Source organism: Typopeltis vanoorti, chromosome 5 (assembly GCF_054136105.1).
Source record: "Typopeltis vanoorti isolate ZY-2024b chromosome 5, IOZ_Tvanoo_1.0, whole genome shotgun sequence".
Taxonomy (NCBI): Eukaryota; Metazoa; Arthropoda; class Arachnida; order Uropygi; family Thelyphonidae; genus Typopeltis; species Typopeltis vanoorti.
In genome coordinates, this window is record NC_143553.1 from 84,653,803 (window position 1) to 84,675,759 (window position 21,957).

The 21,957-nt window shown below is 37.4% G+C and overlaps 1 protein-coding gene across 3 annotated transcripts in view; it reads left to right on the forward strand.

Annotated features, from left to right (window-relative positions):
• LOC150106608 (endosome/lysosome-associated apoptosis and autophagy regulator family member 2-like) overlaps positions 1 to 21,957 on the forward strand; it is a 594,368-nt gene that overhangs the window by 417,212 nt on the left and 155,199 nt on the right. For all 3 annotated transcript variants that reach the window (XM_090392568.1, XM_090392569.1, XM_090392567.1), the window contains one exon: positions 3,002 to 3,047. In XM_090392568.1, coding sequence (XP_090248694.1) covers positions 3,002 to 3,047 — 46 coding nt within the window. The remainder of the gene's footprint in view (positions 1 to 3,001; positions 3,048 to 21,957) is intronic.

Sequence of the window (21,957 nt, forward strand, 5' to 3'; positions counted from 1 at the left end):
CTTTTGATTCAATGGGGACACCAATTTTATGGCTTAGTTGTATTACGGTGTCTTTTAGAAGTTCCGTAGCAATTTCCAGGAGACCATCTATCAGGAGATCATTTTTATACTGCTGTTGGTTTGAGAGTTTGTACTGTTGCTTTAAAGAGTTTAGTTCTTGTCGTAGTTCCATTGTCTCTTTTATTAGATTATGCTGTTTTTCCATTAGCTCTTTAATGCAGTTTTTAATTTCTCTAATGGTCTGTAATACATCTGCTACCGAGTTATTATTAAATTTAATAAATTCCTTATATTGATTGAATTTTTCAGTAATCTGTATGGTATGTTTTTGAAATAGTTCTCCAACAAAATCAATTAAACTGTCTTTTAGGTTTTGTAATCTATTTTCGAGTAATGCATTTAAAGTTGGCTCACCTGGGTTTCCGTTGTTTTCTTTGTTTTCATTCCCTCTGCTGTTGATAGCTGTTTACAGCCTGCGGTTGTTTTCTGCGTTGGTTGTTTCCTGCCTGCAGTTGAGGGCGACATTCCTTTGTTGTCTCTACAATGGGGACTCTTCCACTCGTCACGCTTCATGTTTGATAATTATAATTACATTAATAATAATAATAATCTACACTTTCTAGGTGGAAATGTACTTTGTATTATAGGATATTAGGGTAATTTATAGCAAAATCAGTTGCTTTCATTATACAAACCGTAGTTATGAATGGTATTTCATGTGCAACTTTGGTCATTTGCTTGCAATAAATTATTGATGAAAACAAGAATATAATTTCTTTTGAAGTATAGCAGGCTGGTTGACCAAGTGGTTAACGTATCCGCTCTCCAGCCAAAAGGCTGTGGCTCTGAATCCCTCCATGGATGTTTGTGATTATCTGTGGAAATACTAGTGGTGGTGGTTGGCGGTAGATGGCGTTTGTGTAGTTGGTGGAGACGGAGAGTTGTGGAGTTGGTGCCCTCCCTCAACGAGTCTTTGGACTTCCTGGAGATATCATGTAATAATAATAATAATAATGTACCACCACCAGCCTAGTAGAAAAACTTGCTACCAGAGGATGCTGTAGATCCGAAATGAATATTACAAAAGATGGAAAAAGGATGAACAATTGCCCATCCTTGAAAGTGATATATGGATGTGGTGATCAGAAAAGTTGTCTGGATCTTCAAGATTATTTTCATATTCCATTTTCTTTTTTTTTTATTGCACATCTCTCTCTTTCTTAAATGTGCTTATATTCCTCAGGCAATTTCTGCAGGCTATATACCTCCTCCATAACATCTTTTTCCTTTGCAGTACTTGTTTCCACACTTCTGTTATGTTCGCAACTATTGAAATACAGTGCTTTCATCTTATACTATTCTCCAGGTACTGTTATATTCACGTAATTCTCTTCATGCATCGTACACTGCGTAGTTGTCTCTATAGATTTCATATCTCCAGATTTTTAGTTACACATGTTTTTTTCTTATCACTGGAATATGTACTCTTTGGCTGTTTCTATGGTAAACCTGCAATAAATTTTCCAGTTACCTCAAGGTTATTTCATTTGTTATTAAATTCTGAAATGTTATGAAGTCCAGTAATTGTATTCCTCTTGCTACTACTAATATACAATGTTGGTTCTAAGACACTCTTTCATTTGCTTGTCAGTCTTATTTGTGTAAGCATCTCATAGTCCCTCTACTCATACTTTCCAGATATAGCAACAGTCCACCAAAAGTTGTATCCTGGTCATTTTGAAGTTCAATTTCATATGAAAATATGAAATTGAACTTCAAAATGACCAGGGGATGAAAATATGCACTGCCAAATTACCTTGACAGTGCACATTACAATCAGTTATTGTTATCATCTTAGCATTGATATAATTTATTGTCTTTTACTGATAATCAGAAAATGCGATCATACTTAAAAACTACCCATATACAGTATTAAAGTACTATAGGTTGACCAGCCAACCTCCCGTATATGGGCCCAACATTAAAAAAAAAAAAAAAAAAAAAAAAACGAATATACAAACTAACTTACAACCACTCTAAATAAAAATATGCTATGCTATGCTCCAATAAATAACCAAGTTTAATTCATTTTAGAAATTATGGACTTTACAACCGTGTTATAAATATCTCTTAATTTCCCGACGTTTTGATCTTCATATTAAGATCATCGTCATCTGGAGTATATACAAATATACAGGACAAGCTGAGTTATATTACATACAGTAAGCTAGAGAAGCAATGATTTGATCACAGGTTAGTCTACTGGCATGACCTCTAGTGAAAAAAAAAATTATAAGTTAATTAATTATTTAGAAACTACATCAAGCTAAATTTTATTTATGATAACATGAGCAAACATTCTTTCTTATAGATAGTTTTCTTTCAGTAACAATGATGTCCTATTTTTAGCTAAAAATAGGACATCATTGTTACTGAAAGAAAGAATAGGACAAAATAGGACATCATTGTTACTGAAAGAAAACTATCTAAAACTATCTAAAAATAGGACATCATTGTTACTGAAAGAAAGAATAGGACAAAATAGGACATCATTGTTACTGAAAGAAAACTATCTATAAGAAAGAATGTTTGCTCATGTTATCATAAATAAAATTTAGCTTGATGTAGTTTCTAAATAATTAATTAATTTATAATTTTTTTTTCACTAGAGATCATGCCAGTAGAATAACCTGTGATCAAGAACCATACAAGAAGATGGATCTACTGGTTGCATGGTATATCTTAATTTTGTCTTTAATGATATTAATAATGATTTCCAGATGGGGGTGGAGTTTGTTATGGAAGACTAGAGTCAGATGTTTACTTTTTATAATATCATTTTCCATACTACTGATGTATGATCCAAGGTATTGAAAGGCCTTTACTCTTTCTAAGCATTTATTGTTGATATGAAGTATAAAGATGATAATAGTATTACATTTTTTTTGTTTGCTTTAGTCATGAAACACTATATTTAACTTTTTTTTAAAATATCTTCTAGGTGCTGAAGCACATTCAGATATCCATTTCTTTTATACTTCTCCTGAGTAAGTAGAACAAGTTTTATTGTAATGTTTTTTCATCTTTATTAATAAAAAAAAGAATTTTAATTACAAATACAATTAAGCTTCAGATACAGATTTCAAATTTATATATTTACAGCATAATTCCATATTTTAAACAATATTTGCTTAATAATATTTATAGCAAATGTGAAACAAAAAAAAAAAGGAGGGGTATCCTGACTTGGAGAATGTATAGGTGGTATGCAGAAGCATCAAGGAGGAAGGATTTTTTATTTATTTATTTTTTAAGTAATGACTCACACACAAAAGGTTCACCTTTATGCAGATGAACGTAAACATCACTCATACAACATATATACAAAATACTTGGTCCCATGCATCATCACCTGTTCTAGGTAACTATTTAAGAATGTTACTTGTCAGTAATTGTCAACAGCACAAGATCACCACAAGAAAAGCAAAGGATCTTTCAGAGTTTGGTAAAGGGCTTATTGTGGGTGCCTGTCAGGCTGGAGCCATGATTTTGAAAACAGCAGAGCTGACTGGTTTCTCAAAAGGTGAGATATCCTGGATGTTTAATCAATGGAAAAATAACCCACATTATAATAAATTTAGTTTAATCCTTTATCCAAGTGTGAGCAAACAAAGTTTGCGCCTGAAAGTATCTTCAGGACTGGGGTAAAGTGGTACAACACCAGGGCAACTCATTGCAAAGGTGAAGCAATCTAACATCACTCCTATCTCAGTATCTCCCACATTAGATACTGAGATACTGATATATACTGAGATACAGGAGATACTGAGATACTTACCACATTATCTCCCATAATGTGGTAAGTATCTCAGTATCTCCCATAAGATGGTACAACACCAGGGAAACTCGTTGCCCTGGTGCTGTACCACCTTACCCCAGTCCTGAAGATACTTTCAGGCACAAACTTTGTTTGCTCACACTTGGATGAAGGATTAAGCTAAATTTATTATAGTCAAACTAAGTGGAAAATTAAACTTTCAATAACCCACATTGTTTGTCTAAGTGGCATAACTGTGGCTCTGAAACAATCTGTCAGGAATGAGATCGCCATCATCTGAGTAGGCTTATACAGACAAACAGAACGTCCTGTGTGCAGCAATTATTATTTTTATTATTCAGGCCATGGAGTCGAAAGACACATCGCAGGATGTCCTTGCCAAGAAACACAAAGTCTATCCAGACTCATCGTGGGAGGTGCCTCCTAGGAAACATATCTATCATACCACTCCTTAAACTCATTGACCGTTCTCGCTCTCACCACTCTATCAGGCAATGCATTCCATGGTTCAACCACCCCCTCCATGCAAAGAAACCACTCCTCACCCTCTTGCTTACAGTTTCCTTTCATAACTTCCAGGGATGGCCCCTTGTCATCACTCCGTCCCGCTGTTCAACCAAGCGAAAGAACCCCCAAGTGTCAACCCTGTAACAACCTCTCAACAGTTTAAAAGTCTCAATCATATCACTTCTCCTTCTTCTATCCACCAAACTCTGCAGTCCACATTCCCTCAACCGATCCTCATAACTAACATTGTACAGTCCTGAAACTATCTTTGTTATCTGCCTTTGTACCTTTTCCACAGTTAATTTATCCCCTTCAAATCCTGGGGACCAAATCTGAGAACAATAGTCCAAGTGTGGTCTGATCAGGGTCTTATACAATGGAATGATAACCCTTTTATCTCTGCAGGTCAGTGTCCTTCTCATTATTGCAGCAATCCTCTGCATTACCTTCACCACCTTTGCAATATGTCCTGTAAATTTCAGGTTTCTATTAATCATCAACCCCAGATCTCTTGTCTCCTCTACATCCTCCAGTATAGCTTCTCCAATAGAGTATGCAGCATCTCATCGATGTGTCCCAAACCTGAAGACCTTACATTTTGCCGCATTAAACCTAACCCCATTCATTTGCCCACCTGTCTAGCTTATTCAAATCCTCTTGCAGGACTACCACATCTGCACTATTACTAATAGCCTTTCCCAGCTTCACATCATCCACAAACAACTGAATAACCCCCTGCTATCCACTGACTGTCATTGATAGAAAGGTTAAACAATATAGGTCCCAGTACTGAGCCATGTGGGACCCCACTTATAACCCTCTGCCTATTACTAATAACCTTTCCCAGCTTCATATCATCTGTAAACAACTGAATATCCCCCTGCAATCCACTGACAATGTCATTGATATAGGTCCCAGTACTGAGCCCTGTGGGACCCCGCTTGTAACCCCCTGCCTACTTGAAACTGCCCCACCATACACAACTCTCTGATACCTATCGAACATCCAATCCTGAATCCAGTTGACCAACTAACATTCAAACCCATGTGCTGCAACTTAAATATCAGCTTATCATGTGGCACCCTGTAAAATACCTTTGTTAAGTCCAAGAAAATGGCAGTATATGCCTTTCCCCTCATCTACTGCTCTAGTAACTTTATTATAAAAGGCTAGCATATTACTAAAAACAAGAGTGCCCCTTCACAAGTCAATGTCGACCCTCACGGATATGTATACACACACACACTCTGTGTCTTCTTTTGTAGAACCTCAAGCAAGAATCTCATATCTCTTGCTGCCCAATTTATATTACCTCTCAAGTCATTTGTTCGTACCATCACAATCATCTCATCCACCCTTTCACCCCCTCTTAATTGCCATAGCCACACTTTCTATCATTCCTCCAGGCAAACACTCCTCACGCATCCTATCTTGAAAACCACGGATCATTGAGTCTTCATACATTACACCTCTTACCACCCTGTTCCTTGATTGCTCACATACATCCTTCACTCTGTCTGTGCTCTCCTACTTACCTGCCTTCCTGACATAACTCTATCCCTGGTTCCAGTGCTCTCTTGCATTCCTCTCATTCCCTTTCTCCCACTGTTTCCATTCTCTCCTCTTCTATCATTCCCATATCTCTCTGATGCATTTATGGAAGGCTGTTCCTGTCCCATATGTCACCAAACTATGTGCAGGGAATTGAAGAAGATCAGTATTGGCAGTCATATGCCCATATAGTTAGCACTGATTTCTGTGAAGTTTCTAATTCAGTGACCGGTATGTGTATAGCACAACAGTGTCATGTTTGTGGTCAAGTCATTAGGGAGAAAGAAATAATCTGTTAATATGTTTCTTTAAAAGTTGTGGATTGTATCGCAAAAAACAGTATCGAGGAGATTGTTCTAGAGAAAGAGGTGGATGGAATGAACAAAGATGAGCAGCTCATTCCTCTTTCAGTATGTTTGGAATTGGACAATATATGGGTGTTGATTAGTGGTTGTTCTTGTTCTTCCATTACTAGAAGAAAGTAGAGGAATAGTCATTTCAGCAGAGCAGTGTCCTTGCAGAAACCGAGCATCACCTATGGGAAAGTGACTGAAGGGAGTCTTTGTGAGGGGGGGGGGGGTATCTATTAATCAGATCAACATCTTCAGTATATCATTTTTTTGGGTGGATCATCCCAAATTTGAGAACAATGTTCCAAGGTTGGTTAGATGTATGACTTATAAAGTATTAAAAGTTGAGCAGGAAAGACGTCATGTTTTGAACAATAAAAAAGCACAAAATTACCAGGATTCTAGAAGTTGAGGAGGCTGTTGATGAAATGTGTTTGTTCCAGGATAAGCTAGACATGACAGTCGGTCTGAGAAGGGGAAACTGATCTTGAAAACATATTGGAACATTATCAAAGGTAAGTGTGAGTGAAGCAGGATCTTTCTTCCTGGTTCTAGGTCAAGACTGAGTTTTAAGAGCAGTGAAATTCACTAAGTTGTCTTCACCCCACTTGAAAATGGTGAGGAAATCAGTATTTGAGTCATTAGTTATGGAAGATCTTGAGGCTTCAATTAATTGAATACTACAGAGCTTCTCGAATGAAGACGAGGAATGGAGTGTACAGTCATCAATAAAACTAAGTAGGAATTCAAGTTAGAGAGAAAAGGTGCATGATCTAAAGAAGGAAGAGCATGGATGCGAGTACACCAGTGGCACACCCAGGGAGGGGGGCCCCCCCCAAAAAAAAGAACAAGGAAAAAAAACAGTAGAAAATTTTCCAAAAATCTTTTCCTAATTAAAATTCATTTTTTTATTTATGTTGTGTCGTGTCTTCTATTTCTATATTACTTATGAATTAGTGATCATTGCAGATACTCTGTCATTGGTTGTATGTGATGCATAGTGTGTATTCTCAAATTGTCTACTCAACTCTGGCCCCTCCCAAGATTAAATCCTTAGTGTGCTACTGGAGTACACTGAACTACTCCAGTGTTGATAAATAAATCTAATGACAGGAAGCCATTCACAGTGTGCAAAAAATGATCAATGATCAATAATTTTACTGATTGTCAGTTTCAGTAAATTTTACTGATCGCCAATTAGTAAAATTATTAGTAATTTTACTAATAATTTTACTGAAAATCACAGACTGCAGGAGAGAAACCATAAGAATGTGGCTTGTTCAGAATGCCTCAATACTAAACACAATCAAATACCTTTGAAATATTAAGATTTGAAATATAATGGGCTTCTCCAAATCTTTCCATGGCTTATCTACAAAAGTGGGATAAGTTTAGTGAGGAGATCTGCTGTAGAATGAGACTGACAGAATTGATGTCGGTGATTGCTAATTAACTAATGAGTTTCCAGGTGGTAAAAAAGCTGGTTGTTAATTACCTTCACCACTTTCAAGAGTACTGAGGTGAGAGCAATGCGATGATAGTTTGATATCTCCCTTTTTATGGACAGGTTAGATAAAGGGTTGTTTCCATGCTGTTGAATAGATACTAGTTAAATATGACAACATACATAGCCTGTACAGGGTAGGTTTTAATTCTGGAGGAATACTGTCTGAATCAAGAGACTATTAGTATTAAGATTAATAAGGATTTTTTAATGTCCTCTCCTTCTGATGAAAGATGTGAAGGCATGCAGTGGGCAGTTTGTAGTAGTGTAGGAGGTGATTTGCCTTGGTCATCTAAACAAAAGTCGAGAAAAAGACTGATGCCAAGAAGTCTGTATTATCCTGTGCTCAACTGTCAGTTAAGCACAGGGCAATCTTATTGCATTTTATTCTTATGAAGTCTTCTTTGGAATTAATAATAACTTTTTTATACCATTTATGGGCTGTAGAGTAACTGCAGAAGCACATTTTTTTAGAGAACCAGGTCTTGGATAATGGTTGGGGGGGGGGGGCAGTGGAGTGGGGATTATTTCAGGTCTTTGTTCAGTGCAGATTTTTGGATCAGGAAAATAAAAACAGTGAGCTAAGTATGAAAAAGAAGCACAAAAATTCCAGTTCATATTGCAGTGCCAAGAGGCTGAGGTTGGCTGAGAGGAGAACAATCTGTAGAAAAGGAACAGACAAAATTATGGTCAGTCAGCACAAGAGAGTAGACATTCACAGTGTATTTGGAGGGAGAGTGGTTTTAGAAAAGGTCCAGAGTATTGGAAGAACAATGAGGATTGTCTGGTATTCTGGTTGGTTGATTAACTGTTTATGATAGATTATGACTGAAGGCAAATGATTAGATCTTCATACTAGCCTGGCTTGATCTGTGAAGTTAGAGAAGGAAAGTCAGTTTGTGTTATGTATGTTAAGAATACCAAGCAATGTTTAAAACCTGGTTTTACTCCATTTCCCAAGTGAGCAAACAGACAATTAAGTCAAGTTTGCGCCTACAAGTGATGCAAGTCTAGCTGATCCTACAGGTAGTGCAAGACCAGGGCAACTCGTGGTAAAGGTGGCATGAGCTCTGATCACTAATCTTTATATTTACCCTTAATGCCAAAACACATCTCCAAGAAGGAGATGCATGATGTTTTGTATTAAAGGCAAGAGGCCACTACCCAGACCGGTTTCGACCTTTATTGAGGTCTCATCAGTGGGAGCTAGGCTAGAAAATACCAAGATTTAGTAATACAGAGCTCATAAGTATTTTACCAGAACAAGTTGCCATAAGGTGTTTTAACCTTATTAAATAAAAATCTCTGGAGGAGATATAAATGTAGAAAGTATTTTACCTTGGGTATAATAAATGTTAAGAATACCAAGCAATTTTTAAAACCTGGTTTTACTCCATTTCCCAAGTGAGCAAACAGACAATTAAGTCAAGTTTGCGCCTGCAAGTGATGCAAGTCTAGCTGATCCTACAGGTAGTGCAAGACCAGGGAAACTCGTGGTAAAGGTGGCATGAGCTCTGATCACTAATCTTTATATTTACCCTTAATGCCAAAACACATCTCCAAGAAGGAGATGCATGATGTTTTGTATTAAAGGCAAGAGGCCACTACCCAGCTTGGTATTCTTAACATTTATTATACCCAAGGTAAAATACTTTCTACATTGTGTTATGTATGTTAAAAATTCCTAGGAAGACAGTTTTGCAATTTGGTAATTAGATTGTATGAAATTGACTTTTAGTGATAAGCAGTCAAAAAGGGCTGCATGATTATCAGAATTAGGGAGTGGTAAAAGCAACAAAGAAGATAATAAAGTGAGATATTATGGAAATCTTGAGCTAGAGCAAATCAAAGAGCAGAGATTCCAGGTTAGTTTTTATTGGAAGAAATTTTGGTGTTATTTTGTAGGGTTTTTGGTAGTATATTTTTATTATTTTTTTACATTTCTTGTTGCATTTTTTATGTTTTATGGGAGATTTTTACATCTGCACTGATGCTAATATGCACAGTGAGGTGAAGAATTTGTGCACATCACTCCCACACAGGGAGTGCTCCGACTCCAATCCAAGTGTGGCCTCACTTGATATTGATAGGGGAAGGTCTCCAGGATACTTTTATACTCAGACTTCCTCCAAATATGACATGCAGAGTGATCAGCAGCAGGATTATTCACCAGCTGATCATGAAGTCTCCAACAGAAGCATTACCATTAGGTTCTGTCCCATGTAATTCTAGTGGCCAGCCTGCAGAAAACCGGTTTACTGCTGCACTTCCAAATGGAGGAGATACCGACTCCCTAGTTCAATAAAACTGTGTGTGTGTGTGTGCGCACATGCGCCCAGCAAGGCCATCACCCACACTGCATACAGAAACTGGAGACCTGATTCTGAAGATGAAACATGAGATTAGCCACTTCACATTTCCAAAAAGCAGGGTGGCAGTATTTCACTGAATAATGAAAGACATCTATCACCTAGAGATCTGGTTAGCATGTCCTCCAACCAAGGAAGATATACTTTTAAGGTGGCAGTACTCACCTCGATGGAGTCCCATTTGAAGAAACAGGAATTATGTGGAATTTTATATAAACCAGTTAATTATAATAGATTTAGAAAACAGCTAAGATGCAACAATACAATGGAGAGAAGAAATTGAAGGAAGAGAGGTCAGTAGTTTTTTATTTATTCTTGTGGGGTACCCACGTTCCTCAACTGCTCCTTAGAACTGGTTGAGCCCTCCCAATGAGGGATTAAGTATGTATTTTTTGACTGTAGCCTGTGTGTTCATGGGTCCGGTTTGCCTGCTTGTGGGATGAAACACCCCAGATAAACTGGGGAAAAAACCCTGCTGTCCACGCCCAAGACCAGCTAACTTGTCTATGGCTGAGAAAGATCCTTAAGCTCCTTACATTGTCGATGGGAATCGAACCTAGGACACTCCTTCCCCAGGCATATGGTTGCAAAGTGCATAGCCACTAGGCAAACCGCACAGACAGGTCAGTAGTATGTGGGTGATTTAAATTAAATTGATGACTAGAGAAATCAAGCAGGAATTGCAAAAGAAAAAGAGATTATGGAAGCTGCATGAGTAATATAAGGTTCAAGCTAGGAAGGTAACTAGCATAATAAGGACAATATTACCATATGATTGGAGTCTGGCATTTTGTGATCCAAGGAGAATCTCAAACAGTTCTCTCACTATATGGCCAGTAGTAAGAGGAGGAATGACTGTGGACAGATGACATTGCTAGATGGAGATGATAATCAGATGATCAATGCAGGTGGCATAGTAGAGTTGTTTAATGATAATTTTATTAGGTTGCTTTCAAAAGCAGGTGTTATTCCTAGAGGGATAGAGAAGGTTGAAGGATTAGAGGTGAATGGAAAGGATGTATTCTGAATACTGATTACTCTAGATGTAGGGAAGTGGGACTAGCTTTCCTCTCATGTTTAAGGGAATGTGCTAGGGAGTTGACTGTTTAATGAAAGTCTTGCAGTAGAGTGAGTACTAAGGAGTGGAAGTAGAGTAAAATAGTGCAATTGCTTAAGGGTAGTGGTAGAATGGATGTATCAGTCTATGGACTGTGTTTTATATTCCACTAACCTTTAAGATTTTGAAAAAATTAGTAAGAACTAATATAGAAAATTGGGACGCGTGTGCTATTAAGCAGCATTCGTTAATAGGTTCTTTTGTTTTAGTAATCTGGTTGCCTTTTATAATAAAGTAATGATAGCAGCGGATGCAGAAAAGCAATAAAACCAGGCAAGCAATACAGCCAAATGTAAGGTTTGGAAATTTGTATCCACAGGTGGATTGCATCCTTGGTCAAGCTGTACTTGCATATGCCAGTCATATGACAGAATAAGTTTTTTAACAGTCATATATATGTGTAAATTATGTAAATAAAGCTTGAGTAATTTTTGCAAAACAAAAAAATTATTCTAAAGTTATTTTTGGCTTAAACAAACAAGGAAACATGTCAATCAGTTTGGTTACCAGTCTAAACCAATAAAAATTTTCTATTTCAGCAATAAGATTGTCACATTTATGGATAACTGTAGTATTAACTAGTGTAGTACTTGTCACTTCAATTAGAACTTAACCTTTTATTTTTTTTTTATTTTTTTATTTTACCAACTCTAACAACAATAATCATGAGGTAAGTTTAGCCTGCAGCCTCTCTGTGTTCAATATACCATCATCAATAAATTTAGTACTGTTTATCTTAGCATATAATGTAGTAGGTCTACATGTCATCTTTTCACTGGAGCAGCACCACTTTACTTTGAATTTAATCTGCCATTATTCACTTCTGAAGTAAACATTGATTGATTTAGGTAGGGAGGCATGTGACAGGGTTATCTGTAAGAATTGGAAAATAAGAACACCATAGTGGGTACGAAATCAAAAAAGCAGCCCTTGAAAAAAGCATACTGTAAAATCTCACATGGATGTTTTATGTAATATGTTTGCTTTTACAAGTTTTTGTCTGGTTTTGAAAAAATTTATTACCTATGAGAAATACATTTCTGATATTTAAATCGTATTCACACTGCAAATTGTGCTATTCAAATTTGTGATGTAAGAGCTTTGATATCAGCATAACACATGTATAATGTGAGTCTGTGAATCTTGTGAAATGAGCATGCTTGTAGGTTATAAGACCTTTTGTATAAAAGCTGTCACTTTTGAAGATGTCAGGAAGAAGGAAGGAGCATCTCATACAGGTCATCACAGGTTTGACGTCATAATGAGAGGGCCTCTCATTCGGATAAGCTTGCATGAGATGTATAAGCTGTATGTTTGAGAGTGGCAAACCAAGGCTTTGGTTATGCTATGTTGATGATGTGCTTGCTATTTGGGGACATAGCCCAGACACATTGGATACATTCTTAGCACATTTAAATAGCCAATACCCAAAAATCCACTTTACAATGGAACTGGAAGCTAATGACTGTCTACTCTTCCTGGATACACTAATCACACATCTTCTAGATCAGTGTTTCTCAACCATGCAGATCGTCACAGACCACCTGTGGTCCGCAGACCACAGGTGATCTGCGATGATGGGACAGGTGGTTCACAAGCAGACTTAAATTAATTAAATAAATATATATATATTTTAGTTATCCAAACAAATTAAAATTGAATAAATAAGTAAAAATTATTGAAATCAAACAGACTTAAAAAAAACAACAAATAGCATCAGAATGTTCAAAGGCGGAAGCAATAGAACTATATTGTTCTTCACTTCATCCCTCTTTTATTACTCGTCATTCTGGCACTACAATAATTTGTAGCGGCAGAATGATGAATAATAAGAGGGGGTGAAGTGAACAACAATATAGTTTTATTGCTTCCGCCTTCCCTTGCTGTTTTGTCAGATTTGAAGTGAACATGTGTTATCCACATTTCAATCAATTGCTTGTTGTTTATTGATTTTTATTGCTGAAGGTTTTCCTCCATCAACCAAGGCTCAGTATACCTTCAGAAGTGCTAAATGATACTTGGACAAAGTGTGTCGTGAGTTGACCCCCAGTATTTATATATTTTCAGCAATGTTTTTTAATAATGGAAAAGTGGCTTAGACCTAGGACTTTGAAAAGAAGAGCAAATGAAATAGGTGATGCTAACCCTAATTGTGATACATGTGTTGTAACGGTGAGTAAATCTGATACTATTAAAGTAGAAGAAACAAGCAGTTCAAAGAAAAAATACAGTAGGAAATATAACAGTTCATATTTGGAATTCAGGTTTACTTCGTGTGGAGATGAAAGTGAACAGAAACTTCAATGTGTTTTGTGTTATGAAGTGTTGTCGAATGAGGTGCATGAAACCTGCGAAACTCCGATGTTTAGAAACTAAACATTGTGATGTGAAAAATAAGCAAATTGAAAAAAAAAAAAAGAAGCCAATTTCAGTGACGCTTAGTGACATTAAATCATGAGAAAGATGTAGTTTCGGCCATGGGTTTGATTAATAACAAGGCACTGGAAGCATCTATCCCTTGAGTTTTGCGCATAGCGAAAACAGGGAAACCTCATTCTATCAGGGAAATTTACTGCTTCCAGTTATAAAAGATGTGGTAAAAACTATGCTTGGCAACAAGTTACTAAAAGATGTTGATTTCACTCCTCTTTCAATGACACTGTAGGTCACATAATTAATGATATGGCAGGTGATATAGAATCTCAGTCAATCGAAAGAGTTAAGAAGAGCCCTTATTATGTGTTATAAATAGACGAGACTACTGATGTTACAGATGATGTGCAGTTAATATGTTACATAAGATATGCACATGATAACAACATTCATGATGGTATTCTGTTTTGTAGAACTTTGTCATCCCAAACAACTGGAGAAGAAATATTTCGCACTCTCAGTAATTACATAATACACAAAGGGATACAGTGGAGGAAATGCATGGCTTCTGTCTGGATGGAGCTCGCACCATTACAGGCAGGCATAGTTGGGGGTTGCTTCTATGGTCAAGGAAGTGGCTCCAGATATGAATCAAGTATATTGTTTCATACATAGGGAAAGGTAGGCCTCCAAAGGAATGCCACCAGAATTTAAAACTATGCTATACAATGCTGTAACACTAGTTAATTTTATTAAGGCTTGACTGTTAAATAACCAGTTATTTTTAGTACTCTGCAATGAAATGGGCAGTGAATATATACAACTTTTGCTTCATTCTGAAACTGCTGGCTTCCCAGGGGCAAACTATTAACAAGATTATTTCAATTAAGGCACGAAGTTTTATTGTTTGTAAATGAATGTAATTCTAATTTTGCATCACTCCTTGTTGATGCAGCATGGTTATCAACACTATCCTATTTTTCAGATATTTTTTTCAAAATTAAATGAACTAAATCTCTCCCTTCAGGGAAATTCTTTAACTGTTCTTGATGCTTACCACAAAATAAAGGCATTCGAGGAAAAAAAAAAAAAACTGGTGTTGTGCATTAGTTATTTAAAAGACAGATAATTTGCACCTTTTCCAACATTGGAATCATTTTTAGTGGAAAATGATCTTTTTGTTGATTCTGAGATTCTGGAAAGGGTTTGTGACTACCTCGAAACTGTGAAACAGAATTTTAAAACATATTTTCCGAATAACTTTTATAAGAAATTTCTGTGGGTTCAAGATCTATTTCAGGCTTATAGTCACAAGAATGACCTTTCATTATCGAAAAAGAACAATTGAACTTTCAAGTGACAGTGGGCTTAAAATGCAATTCCGTGATCTTAGTTTGGCTCGATTCTGGATCTCGCCTTCAGTGAGAAGCGAATTTCCCGAATTATCTGGGGAAGCACTGAAGATCGTCATGCAGTTTTCACTCTCTCTCTCACTCCTACTCTGATTTGCCTTGCATTCATCTCTTGCATTCACCTCATCTTTTACACTTCTCATCTCATTCCCGAGACATTCCACCTGCTTTTTCAGCTCATCTCTCTCTCTGTTCAAGTCAGCCATTCTTGTTTGCCGTTCATCCTCCCAATTGAGACCATCTCCGAAAACTTGAGAATCATTCAACCTTTCCACACTCCCCACTCTCATTTTTTCATTCATATTTCTCTCGCTATTCTCACTCTCTATCATACCACTCGTCTCTCTACGTGAAGAATCTCCCACCTCTGACTCAATGAGGTCAGTTATAGTCATCTATAACTCACTAAGTTCCTCCTATTGCCTGCATTTTGCACATATACATATTTCTCCTTGTCTCACCTGCCACATACACAACTGCCGGGATGCATACATTACACAAGTCCCGCAGGCCACAAAATCCCTTATTATGTCATGCAAAATGGAGTCCTTAAATGGGAGAAGACTTGGTGATACGCCATTTACAATTGGAGCTGTTGCTGCCGCCATTAATCAAAATAGTGTCGAGGAACTATTACAACAAACACTAAATAAGTATAAGTGAGTATAAAACATATTTAAGTATACTAAATATCTAAAGAATGAAAACCCATGTTATCTTCTCCTTCTCTTTCACCACTATGCATTTGATTCCGACCCCCACCTTCTCGGTAATCAAAAATACACAATATAGAGACAACAACTAACTCCAAAAACAACCACTGAAGGACACTTGTATTACAGAAAAGCAATGTAGCACAAATCTCGACAGAAGTCACACTATTCACCGATTAAAAAAGCACTTTTTTCAGCACAGCTCAAATCCACTACCACATTCTTCGGCGACTGGAGTAGCGCCCTCCTATATATAAATATATCAGGTTTGGGACACTTCATACTCTATTGGAGGAGTTGTACTGGAGCAAGTAGGGGAGACAAGATATCTTTGGTTGATGATTAGTAGAAACCTGAAATTCACGGGACATATTGCAAAGGTGGTGAAGGTAACACAGAGGATTGCTGCAATACTGAGAAGGACACTGACCTGCAGAGATAAATGAGTTATCATTCCATTGTATAAGACCCTGATCAGACCACACTTAGACCATTGTTCTCAAATTTGGTCCCCAGGATTTGAAGGGGATAAATTAACTGTGAAAAGGGTACAGAAGTGGATAACAAAGATGGTTTCAGGACTGTACAATGTTAGTTATGAGGATCGGCTGAGGGAATGTGGACTGCATAGTTTGGTAGAGGTAGTTACAGATTTAAAAATCTGTAACTACCTCTCAACAGATTTTTAAACTGTTGAGAGGTAGTTACATGGTTGACACTGGGGAATTCTTTCACTTGGTTGAACATTGGGAAGGAGTGATGACAAGGGGGCCCATCCCTGGAAGTTACGAAAGGAAGCTGTGAGCAAGAGGGCGAGGAGTGGTTGCGTTGCATGGAGGATGGTTGAACCGTGGAATGCATTGCCTGATAGAGTTGTGAGAGCAAGAACGATCAATGTGTGGTATGATAGACTTTGTGTTTCCTAGGAAGGACCTCCCGCGATGAATCTTTTGACTCCATGGAAGCCTGAATGATAATAATAATAATAATAATTTCTTTGATGCCTACGAAGACAGCCAGAATCTCCTATTATATCACAAATTCACAAAATCTCAGTCAACTAACTATATTACATATATACATATAACAGTTATCATGCAAAAGCTACCTGGAGCTCCTACATTCCAGATATGTTAAACTAAGTTTCTGTTGAAAACAAACATTATAAACTACAGTATCCAAAAAAGAGCATTAAGGGTTATACTATGAATGAGAAATATGCACTCCTACATACCTTATAGACAGAGTGAGATGTACTACTTTAGGTTTTCTAGTTCAGTAATAGGTATCTGTTTGTGTATATATCTGTCTCATTCTACTGCATTGATGTGGTATGTGTCAGATCTATTACATGTCAATCAATTTCCAAAATAACATAAAGAATGGAGACCTTAATAATAATAATAACAAAAACCAATAAACAGTAATTAACTTGTGTCATCCTTAGATTAGCCTAACACAAGCTTTGACAATTCAAGCTGATACCTCATTCAGGATCAATATAAAGAAAGAAAACAAATCATTAAAAAATCTGTATTATTTCATAGGAACTTCCATAGAATTCGAAGATTCATCATAGGAGACCACCCATGCTATCCACAATATCCATAGTAACTCTCCTTGAATGCATTGACACACTTATAATTCTCTAAGCAAAAAATCTTGCTGAAAACTTTCTCAGCATCAGTCTCCTATAAAATTCTTTTAGTAACATAAATGTTTATCGTTGCAGAGGCTTCTGTGGAGTGACATACTAGAAATGTGTTGCTGGTATTCTACCACATAAAAGAAACAAATGAGGCAAAAATAATTTATTCACTACTCAACTAGTTTCATGAAAATTCTTGTATTTCACATCATCAGAGAAATAAGCAAATAAACAAAAAAAAAAAACAGATTATAACAGGTAACATACATAATGAAATATTTGAGGAAAAAAAACAGGAATAACAATGGAAAGTGCACATTTGCTATGAAGTTGTTTGCTGGTTCATTGTCTGCTGCAAACTACTGGTAACTGAACATGTGCCATGTTGAATTAGAGAAGATGATGTGAAATTCTACGTCAACCTCCAAGACAGTCAAATGAAAATGAAAAACAAAACTTGAGAGAAACAATGATTCTTCCCTATATACAGTCTGTAACTTTTACATCTGACTTGCTGTAAAATCATCCCTTGTTTTTCTTGCACTGTGGAGAATGTTTAGTCATTTCAGCTGATTCCTTGAATGCTCTTGAGAAAAATCTGTGTAGTATTTTGGTTTGTTGCCGTAATACATGATGTTTGATTTTGGTTGTATGTGCTGCCAGTCCTGATTTGTGTTTCCTTTTGTTCTCTCTGTCCTTGATGTGTTCAGATTGGCATACCTCTCCCAGCCTGTCTATCCTACATGTAGATAGGTTTTTTTTTTTTTTTTTTTTTTGCGATTTCAGGAGAGCTTGGCAATGGAGTAAGAGGCAATCTTTATATTTTGTTGACATAGTATCCTTGATATCTTATCTGTTACAGACTGTATATAGGGACGAACCATTGTTTCTCTAAAGTCTTGTTTTCCTTGTTCATCTGATTGGCTTGGAGTTTGATGTGGAATTTTGATTGTGTTATGTGTGCATTGGAGGCAAAGTGTGATGCCAGGAGGTTAGCTTTTTCTATGGGTGATGTTGCAAATGAGCCATCTGGGTATGATAGAGGTGGGAATAGTGTAGGGCAAAAGTTATGGCCAATTGCCTTGGCAAGGGACCAAAAGGCACGGCTGCCATTTGGACAGGCTGCAAGCTTCCTGCTTTTTGCACGTTCAAAATCTGTTTTGGAAGTATTGATAGTTTTCTTGCATTTGTTTCGGGCTTCAGTGTAGGCATTGAATGAGGATGGGGTTCTTGATTTGAGCCAGTTGTGGTATGCCTGATTTTTCATTTGTACAGCCTTGGCACATTTTTTGGAGAACCAGGGTTTAGTTGAGGGACGGCAGGTCTGAGTAGTGTGGGGAATACATGCTTTCATGCCAGCGAGGATCACTTTGGTGATGCATTCGGTGCATATGTCTGGACTGGAAGAAACAATAGTCTAACCATGGGAATGAAGCACAGTAGTCTCGGAGACTGTCCCATTTGGCACTATTATAATGCCAAACTATTGTGTGGGAGTAACTGTGTAGCCGTTGTTGCATGGGGAAGGAGATAAGCACTAAGTTGTGGTCAGAATTACCCGGGGGGGGGGGGGGGGCTTACTACATTCACTGCATATTTGGAGGGGTCATTAGTAAGGAAGAGATCTAGGGTATTTGGGGAGTGGTTTGGGTTATCTAGTATTATGGTTGGTTTTTGAACAATTTGCATGAGGTCATTAGTGACTGCAAATGTTTCATCATCTCTGCCTGCAGGATCTGTATGACTGGAAGAGGAAAGCCAATTGATGTTATGGACATTGAAATCACCCAGGAGGATGATTTTGCTGTTTGGGGAGTGGGACTGGAGAAAATCAACTTTTAAGGAGAGGAAATGAAAGAGCTCTGAGTGATTGGTGATGTTAGGAGAGCGATAGAGACAGCAGATGAATTTGACTGAGTGTGTGGGGGGGATATCTTCAGCCCAAGAAGGTCGAAGTCGGGGCGATTCCAAGTTAGTTGTTCTCTGGCAGGGTATGTCAGAGCGGATATATGCAAAGATGCCACCCTTGGGTCAAAAGGAGTTAAATAGTGTATAGTTAGGAAGGTTGAGATGAATAGTGCTGGGGGAGGTGAGATTTGAGTTTTGGTTAAAAAGAGTAGGTGGGGTTTGGTGGACTGCAGGTGGTAGTGGATGCTGTTGAGGTTAGAGTTGAGGCCACGGATGTTGGTGAAGTGGATATGCAAGGTTCTGTGAGGCATGGATTTGACCCCAAGGGTCCTTCACGTTTCCTATGCAGTGCCTGCATGCTGGTGTTCTTGGTGGCTACTGGCAGCACTTGGTTTTTGTACTATTTTGGATTGTTTGTAGTCTATCACCCAACTGTTGTCTCCATTTTGGCGTGTTTATTCTAGTTGTTTTTGGAGTTGGCGTCTTTGTTCTCTCTGGGCAAAGGTTAAATCAGATCGAGCACGTATGAGTGACTGGGGGCAAGTGTAGTCTCGGAGACTGTCCCATTTGGCACTATTATAATGCCAAACTACTCTTGTGTGGGAGTAACTGTGTAGGCGTTGTTGCATGGGGGAGGAGATAAGCACTAAGTTGTGGTCAGAATTACCCAGGGGACTTACTACATTCACTGCATATTTGGAGGGGGTCATTAGTAAGGAAGAGATCTCGGGTATATGGCTTTCCAATCTTTTGTTGTGGCTTGAGGTAATTGATTTTCTATGACCTTATCCTTCACTTGATTGCTAGCAGATGGGTTTACATTTTCACCACAGAAGACCATTTGTGTGCAATTTTGCTGAAAAATCATCTTCATGCTGACTCTAAATTAAGATTAGACAAATGATAATATCAGAGATAAGTTCTTAAGATTCATATTCAATTAAAAAAAAAAATGTTTTCTATACATACACGTTAAGAGATGACATAGAGCAATGAACATGCTACACACCCTGTCTTGCACATTTGGAGTGCAGAGAGATGTTCCTTGTTTAACCTATACTAAGCACTTATTCGATCAAGGTTTAATTATTGGTCTTAAGTTTTCCTGTGCCAGAGTTGGCAACTGTGGTTGGATCCTGTCCACCATTAGTCAAATTCTAGTCTTTATGTTAAAGTGAATGAACCATCACTCTTGTTTCAACAACAACTGTCTTTGCAGCATAGAGTTAAAATAAAATCGCTGCCAGAACATCCCACATGAACTAATTTTTTGTTCATATTCTGGAAACTTATATAATGCACATCAGCTATACACTTCTTTGAATTATTACAAATTCTGAACATTATTATAGACAATATTGCATGAATGCCTCTAAACACCTCACCACTTTGCCACTGCTGCATAATGTGTGAAACTTAAGGAAACATTCCATATCTTTCTCTGTTTACCAGCAGCATTTTCAAACACTTAAGACAGAATACTCTGATTTTCTACTGATCTACACAGATAGTTCAAAATCAGTTTTTTTGTTGCCTTCCCATACAGTAAAATATCTGGTCAGATACCTGAGGAATGTAACTTCTTAATGTCTGTAATGAACTTAATGAGTCAGTGTAAAAATTTACTTCTGGTAGCATTTCATGTGTATATGATGTAACATAATATGCATACAGCTCAGAAGCATATAAAAATGAAACACTACCAGAAGTACATTATGTACACTGACTTTCGTTTACACTTGAATAAAGGATTAAACTAAGAATATAAATTCTTGGCATCTTTAATGAATAATATAAACAAGTGAAGAAAATTTCAACATCTGTCTCTAATCCAGAGTATTTTAGTAATAAGGTGGCACACCTTTTGGCTACTTGTATATGGAAATATTACTTCTGCATTACTTCAACCCTGGTATCACTTTGCTTCCACGTAAAAGGTACTATGCATCTGGTGGTCGTTATTAATGCCATCCTACGGCTAAAGTACTACCCAGAATGATGGAAACTCACAGATGTCTTCCTAATACCAAAACCTGGAAAAAATACACAGTTTCCTCAGAACATAGACCGATTAGCCTTCTATCTTGTATAGGTAAGATAGCTGAAGGCACTATACTCACATGGATTCAAGAGGCAGCAGATAACAACTATGTCATGCAAGATGAACAATTCGGCTTTAGGAGACATCACTCCCCAACACTTCAAATCTACAGAGTCATTGAATACATCACCCAAGGTTGTGAATGGCACCAACACTCAGGTGCAGTCTTCCTGGACATAACCCAAGCATTTGATAGAATTTGGCATTATGGTCTAATTTTTAAACTACATCAAGCAGGATTCCCATTGCCACTAGTTTTACTCATTAAATCATATCTGAGCAATAGACAATGGAATAAAAATCAATGGAGTCAGATCCACTGCAAGAAGAATTACGGCTGGAGTTCCTCGAGGCTTTTTGCTATCTCCCTTGCTCTTTTCCATATACGTGACAGATCTCCCCAAGTTATCCCCATCCATCATCACCCTCTATGCCGATGACACGATTATCATAGCCAGGTCACTCCGTCCTCAACTGGCCATGAACAAGCTGCAGATAGCAATTAACATATTAGAGAATTGGTACTGCAGATGGCATATATCAATCAATCCAGTGTACTGGATTGA